This window comes from Schistocerca gregaria, chromosome 2 (genome assembly GCF_023897955.1).
Source record: "Schistocerca gregaria isolate iqSchGreg1 chromosome 2, iqSchGreg1.2, whole genome shotgun sequence".
NCBI lineage: Eukaryota > Metazoa > Arthropoda > Insecta > Orthoptera > Acrididae > Schistocerca > Schistocerca gregaria.
The window spans coordinates 773,577,621-773,585,058 of NC_064921.1; the positions used below are offsets into that span (position 1 = coordinate 773,577,621).

Here is a 7,438-nt window from a genome sequence, read left to right on the forward strand (position 1 = left end):
ACCACTTTGCCTGGAGTTCACAAGATTTCGACAAGCCCAATTCACTGCCATATTGCTTACAATAGCCAATGATAATTTCTTTCAAGTTACAAAGTAAGAGGTGTTTCTGGTTACAAAATTTTCCACCATCCACTCTTGCTGCTATGTAATAATTTTTGCATGGGGACAGCAGAGAAAATTCATCATCTTAGAACAGCCTGAGGATTTCATGTTTGATTTTATCACACTTTTTCACTACCACTTTGCAAGTGCTGCCAAGATGCCACCCTCTGTCTGTAGATTCCTTACCTGCTTCACCATTCACGCAGAAACACTAAACTCTTATGCTGTTCTATACACCAACTGCTAGGAGCCAGGTTCAAAATTTGAACTTTATTGGAATGATTTACTGTAATGTTTGCAAAAAATAAAGGAGAGGCAACCGCTCATGTATAGTAAATTGGTGTGTAGAGCACAGTAACATACAACAGAAAGCAGCATTCACACTACAACAGACGCCCAAACACACACCTCTGTGGTCATGGCATGAGTCTTGCTGTGACCACATGATTGTGTGTCTATGTGGCTGTGTGTACTACTGATTGAAAGAGAGAGAGAGTGCTCAAAAGCTAATGTGAATGCTGTGTTCTGTTATGTGTTACCATCTCCAAGCTTCAATCTGCAATAGGTGAGTGGTTGTCTTTCTCTTATACTATGTACTGCTCCATCCAGCAATTTCCATTATTGTATGTGCTTTAATTTTTAATTCATCGTTTAAAATGTCCATAGCCTTACATTCCTGGCATTGCTTCATCATTTGTGTTTCCACAACAGTGGAATCACACCAGCATGTGCTGCTGTAGCCTTGGTGATGGGACCTTGTGCTTTCTGAACTTGGTGTCTTACGCAACCCATGGAATGCCTTTTGCTAATTCATTGAAACTTTAAAGGTTAACCTCCAAGAGAAGCAGTGAAGGAGTCACTATGTAGCAAGTGTCAAAAAAATGGCTCAAATGGCTCTGAGCACTAAGGGACTTAACATTTGAGGTCATCAGTCCCCTAGAGCTTAGAACTACCCAAGGACATCACACACATCCATGCTCAAGGCAGCATTCAAAACTGCGACTGTAGTGGTCGCGCGGCTCCAGACTGAAGTGCCTAGAACCGCTCGGCCACACTGGCCAGCGTGACAAGTGTCAACTGCATCCATAGAATCGTAGACATTGATTCTTACTCATCCTGGGGCTGTAGTGGCTTATGAGTAAATTCTTGTCTTCATTTGGGATAAAGCTACTGGCTTGGTATGAAAACTTCATTAATTGATGGTATCAAGTTTTCAAAGTAAGATATGTCAACCATTCTTAATTTTATACTTGTTTTCCCAAATAGATTAAAGTAGGTATTTTGCAGGAATTGAAATGTTTTCATCAGCAACGCATTATGGTATAAACCAATTTGGGCATCTCCTGTAAAGTGAAGTTCAGATTTAAGTTTTAAATGTTTTTTGTCCAAAATGATATATCTTTCGCTGGCTGAAGTTGACTTTTACCACAGTAAAATGACGAAGGCTTGTGACAACACCATGTCAAGTGTAAAAAAACATCAGACACTTCTTGGTTCATTTCACAAAGCAAATAAAACACAAATTAGTTCAGCTACAAAACTTTCCAGGAAAAAGCTAATCACAAGGCAGAGAGAAACTGATATATTGCTTCACCAATACTGTAAAAACATTTTGGCAATGTTTTAACATTGTTTTCAACAACGCCTTAAATAATGTTAAAAATCAGTACTGAATTTACAAAATCTTTTGGGCTTAATTTCATCCATAAATGTAACTACAGTACATGGCTTCTGAAACTTAAAGGATACTAATCCTAGATGCTGAGAGATTAAAGCAATAGTCTAATAATTTCTTGGCAACATATTCAACAATATTTTCTACAATGTCTGAAATAATGTTGTTTAAAACAGTCTTCACAAATGTATTTACATACACTTCTGGGAGAATTTTCATCCATAAGTAGGCTGGGATATTCATTTGTTTCCCTGCTGTGTGAAATTGATTTGCACTACACCAGTATTCCAATTGACATGAGAGCTGTTTTCACCGATTTCAATTTCTGTTTATTCATTAAGGTCACATTCGAGCACACTACATGTGAAAACTAATAACATGGAACAATGTTTTCCAGCCACAAAATGGCAATGGTCAAAAATTAAACTTAATAGCTTCTGGGGCTTAAGGAATTGTCTTTCCAGGTAGAGCAAAATAAAAAACATTAAGGGAACCAATGGAAGCATCTGATTCCACCCATCTGCTTTCACACGTGACGTAAGATTGTGGTGGTGTTCGATGTCATTACAGCATGAAGTTTAGTTGATGAATTTGTTGTGTTTGTAGGTGTCGTCTTGTTGTATTTGATGGTGCCCTCTGGTGTGTGTGTGTGTGTGTGTGTGTGTGTGTGTGTGTGTGTGCGTGCGTGCGTGCGTGCGTGCGCGCACACTCGCGCATGGGGGTGGGGTTGGGGGGGGGGGGGGGAGGGCTGCACACGCTGAGTGTAATGTACAGTATTGGGTTCATTTGAGCTTTGGTGTTGGATGAGTGAAGTTACTGGCAGTGTTTGGAATTTAAGGACTGAAATTTTTCAGTGAGTTACCAATTATTTTTGTTTTGTTTTTTCGTTCGGCATTTTGTTAGATGTTATTGGTTTGCTGCTTGTGGTGCGGTAAGATGCTTAATTTATTGTGTGGCTTCTGTTGTTAGGTATGGATATGACAATAAAGTAAACAGTGCCATGTTGTGGTCGGAGATGTGGAGGACATGTTGTCCATTATTAAATTCCTCCAGATATTTGGACTGATTGCCAAGATTGTGAAGTGCAGTATTTGCCACGAGAACATGAGGTTGACCAGAGTTCCGGCATCTCAGGCTATGGATGGGTACATGTGGCGGTGTCAGTGTGATAAACGTCTGGTGCTCCATTAGATACAGTACTGGGGGTGTGTGTTCTGAGTATGTGAAGTATGGGGGTAAGTCAGGTGAGCCGGGGATGGCGATTGAGATCAATGAGTTGCAGTTTGGGAAGAGGAAGTAAGGGAGGGTAAGTCTCTAGCTGGTTTGTAGGTGTGGGGGGCTGTTATTTTGGAGGTGGGGTGGAGGTTGTGTTTTCAGGGCTTTTGAAGGGCCGTACTAGTAGGGGATTTGTGGGGTTGATTGCAGAATATATCGAGGAGGGGAGTACTGAAGTTTCAGATGCTTTTTCATCTTAAAGGGGTCTGGAGCAGAGGGGTCTTGATCATTTAGTTGTGAACCACAGTCTAGAGTTTAAAAATTATGAAACTGAGGCGGGTAAGAGGGGTGGGGTGGGGGGGGGGGGTTAAATCAGACAGGGTGAAGAGGTGCTCTTCTAATCTGTACTCTCATTTCAAAGAGTACTGCTGGCAGAAGAGTGTCCCTGGGAATTATTGAATTTTTCGTGTTTTTCTGAGAACTGTGGGTAAGATATACAGGACAAGAGTGGTTAGTTGAGGGGGTTTGGTATGTACAGGGAAAAGGGGTGGGCCGAGTTGTGGACTTAGGTGGGTGGGGGGGATTGTTTCATGATTATGTTGTAGAGGAATTTTTTTTTTTTGTTGCAGTTTTTATTTCTGTAGGGACACTTGATTTTTGAGGTGCTACGGGTTTGGTTTTATTTTTGGTAGTTGTACGTGTTTGTTTTTTGGTATCGACAGCTATAGTTGACCTGTGTAGGTCAAGGTAAATGTCCAATTCCTATTTTTGTAGTTATAGTTTTAGGTATTATTGTTTTGGTATTGTCAGCTGTAGTTCATCTGTATAGGTCAAAGACAATGTCCGATTCCAATTTTTGTAGTTGTAGGTGTTTCGGTATCATCAGCTGTGGTTAATCTATATAGGTCAAGGCAAAAGCTTGATTCTAATTTTTGTAGTTGTAGGTGTTGTTTAAGTGGTATCAACAGTTGCTGTTGAGATTTAAAGGTCACGGGAAGCTTCCAATTTCTGTGGACTTCGTTGGTGTATCAAAATGTGGAAGTTTTTTTTTCGTTATTTTGTGTGTTTTGGGACTGTGGTGAGTTTTTTTTATTTTTATTAGATTGTCCCCAACCTAAAACCTCCAATTTCCCACAGTTGCCCTGTTAGTTCGATTGTATTTTGTGAGGAAGATTATTTATATGTATTTTTGTGTTTGTTGCCGTGTGTATGTAGTGACATCATAGGCACCATATTGGAGACAATGAGGATTTCCATTTCCGCCATATTGATGACGTTATGAGTCAAATCAGACAGTTGGAATCAGACGGGAAGCACAAAGGCTACTGCATGAAAAGCAGAAAATGCATGTTTGTATGCATGTGTGTGTGTGTGTGTGTGTGTGTGTGTGTGTGTGTGTGTGTGTGTGTGTTTGAGAGAGAGAGAGAGAGAGAGAGAGAGAGAGAGAGAGAGAGAGTACAAATTCTTGGCTGAATCCAACCAAAGAGCATTATTTATGACTGGTCAAAGATGGGCTCCCCAAGTTGTACATTGAATATCCTGCAACTTTTGAAGTATTAGCACAGCTGTCAGCATGTGCATTTAAAAATCTTATCATTGTTATTCACCATAAATCTTGTTTAAGTGTACAAAAGCAGAAGCTTGTAAGTTAAAAGTACTTTTCGCAGATGTTATCTGGCACTTTGACATGTGTGTTTAGGTGCTGTAACCTTGGGACCTCTACCCATAAGGTGTTGTAGAAAGAGAACCAAAGGAGATATCAAGCTGAAACTTTTTACATACAGATCTCATACATTGTAGAACTTTCTCATAAAATGCCATTAGATTCACAAGTGATCAAGTGGGGAGCCCTTGTCCAATTGTCATGGAATGGCCCAAAACATAAGCCTAAATATATTGACAGTGAATTCAAAAAAAAGTTTCCAGATACAGTTCAGGTTAAAGAAAGATAACAGCTATCACATTCAACATAAATGATAAATCTATAAACTATGCAGCAAACCAAAAAAATTTAGTGACGAATATTAACTGTCACCTGATATGAGTGAAGACACATAATGGTCGCACACATTTGCTTTGCCCCTCTGTGATCAGTGTAAATCATCTGACTTTGTGCTGCTCTGGAATGTTTATGCTTGTTGCCAACCTTAGCTACATAACAGTATTGTGCACCTAACAGTTAACTAACCATTGTGAATACAGAGCTGATTAATGTTCTGGTGATGTGCATGCTGATTGTAAATATCATCTACAGAAATTAGCAAAGAGGCTGTAACTGGCACTTCTAGCAACCCACCATCAACTCTCATATCATTCATTTATCAATTACATGTTCATTTCTTTTTTAAGCTATAAGCAACAAAGGCCTTATTGGCCAAAAGCTTATATTGTGACAGTATTTTTGTTGTGCCTATCTGCGACTAAGTACCTCTGCTATATAGTGAGTCGCAACTATTCTTCTCATAGTACTGCTTTGGGGTATTGGGGTCTCACCTTCAGTGTGTAACAGCCGGTGCCCTGTGGTGACCTACTGGTTGTATGTTCACTCAGTTCTTAGTTATGGGAATCTTTCCTGGGGATCAAATGCACAAAGCATGGACACTAATTTCGATACTGCAGAAAAGAGACATTAGACTAATAACTAAAAGTAGAAGTCAGGGTCACTGTGAAGAACTATTTAAAAATATTTGATATCTGTACTGCATCAAGAGAGTACACATACTGATCTGTTGGACACATCAAGAAAAACATTGGTAGGCTAAGTATGCCACAAACAGTTTATTATGTCCCTGTTCGTGGAATAAGTGCCAGTTTGGACTTACATTTAAGAAGGAAAAAGAAACGAAAAGTTCAAAACTCCATTTTCTATAAGAGATCCAAACTGTTCAATAAATTGTTCAAAGAGAAGAAAGACATGTCTAACGCATATTTACAGGTAGTCAAAATTGCCTATACCTTTTGAATAAATCACAATGCACAAAGATTACTTGGAGAAATCACAGTAAGGGTTAATAAAAAAAACCGCCGATATAAGATTTTCAAAGTAATTTCAGAGGATTCCCCTGATTGGGGGGGGGGGGGACATTAAAAGTATTTAAGGCCGTTACATGATTTACAATGTTCATTAAATTAATTTGTATCGACCCTGTCCATTTAACTGGGCCACGGTAACCATACTGGAAAATGTTCTACAATATATCAATAATATGGATAAGAAAACAAGCAAGTAAAACCCTTCACCGCTTCTGTTTTAAGGAAACTATTAACAACAATATTCAGTCAACAATGAATAGACGATGCGTACATCGCACGCCACTCCATTTTACAATGCAGCATACATACAAACAGTAGATTCGAGTTTCCAGTAATATTTCAAATGATTATATTATTTTGTTTTTCTATTCCCGAAGTTTGCACTCAACAGCGTGAATACCATATTAAGTGATGGGAACCGAATGAAAACTGTAACATGCGATATCGTAACAACGGCGAGATTCTTATTCGTGTGCTTAAAAATGGTTCCATAAAACATATTTGCAAATCTCAGTATCTAATATTATCTCATGCGAAAACTGTAGTGAACTAAATACACAAATGATGATTTCCGGCTCTTGGCGTCGTGACAAAAACCGGTATTAAGAAGATATTACACAAACAGATTAGTCTGCATTTGTAATATCGACTGAAAAACGGGGAATAAGAACGACAATATCACCAACACAGCAATTACAACATCCTGTTGTCAGGTACCGATCGGTGAAAACCTGTAAACAAACCTATGTCAAATTAACTATTCACTTGTGCATTAGTTTACCTCACGCAGGAACGCCTGGAATTGCTCCTCAAAGTCAGACATTTGTAGCTGCGTCAATTAATTACTTAACAATATACAAAAACACAAACTACAACCATTCTATACTAAAATTACTAATCTACGTTCGAACCACAAAATTAAACAGATAGTAAACAAAAGCCGGTCGTTGTGACAGTTTTTTCAGTTGTGTCAAATAACAGTGCAGCCAACGTATAAATGATACGTAACCGAAGTGTCAACTGTATTAAATTTCTTTATTTATTTATATCAACGTGGATACACTATTTAGCAATCAAAAACTATAAAACAATGTTTTCTAAGACAAATAAATAAGAAATTACTGAAACTCAATATCATCACAGAAAATTTTGTTAATTAAAGGATATAATTACACCTTCTTTATAGAACCGTGGGCTGATTTTAAAATTACTATTAAAAATAAATATTACCAGATATCTAAGAACTGCCTTATCAAGGCCGATTCACAGTAGACGTCAACAGGTCTTTACATCTCCTCACGCTCTCAGGGTGTATTCACACTGGACGTCACGTCACGTCAATTTGTGAAAGGCTCATGGAGACCAGAAAAACGTATGAAGTTGCGTTCCTTATGCTGTGTTGTTCACTAAAAC

At 38.6% G+C, this 7,438-nt stretch overlaps 1 protein-coding gene across 1 annotated transcript in view; it reads right to left on the reverse strand.

Annotated features, from left to right (window-relative positions):
• Positions 1 to 6,997, reverse strand: part of LOC126335007 (centrosomal protein of 162 kDa-like) — a 214,895-nt gene extending 207,898 nt beyond the window's left edge. The window contains exon 1 of the mRNA XM_049997837.1: positions 6,807 to 6,997. Within this exon, the coding sequence (XP_049853794.1) occupies positions 6,807 to 6,848 (42 nt within the window). The 5' untranslated portion in view covers positions 6,849 to 6,997. The remainder of the gene's footprint in view (positions 1 to 6,806) is intronic.
• Between the last annotated feature and the right edge of the window lie 441 nt (positions 6,998 to 7,438).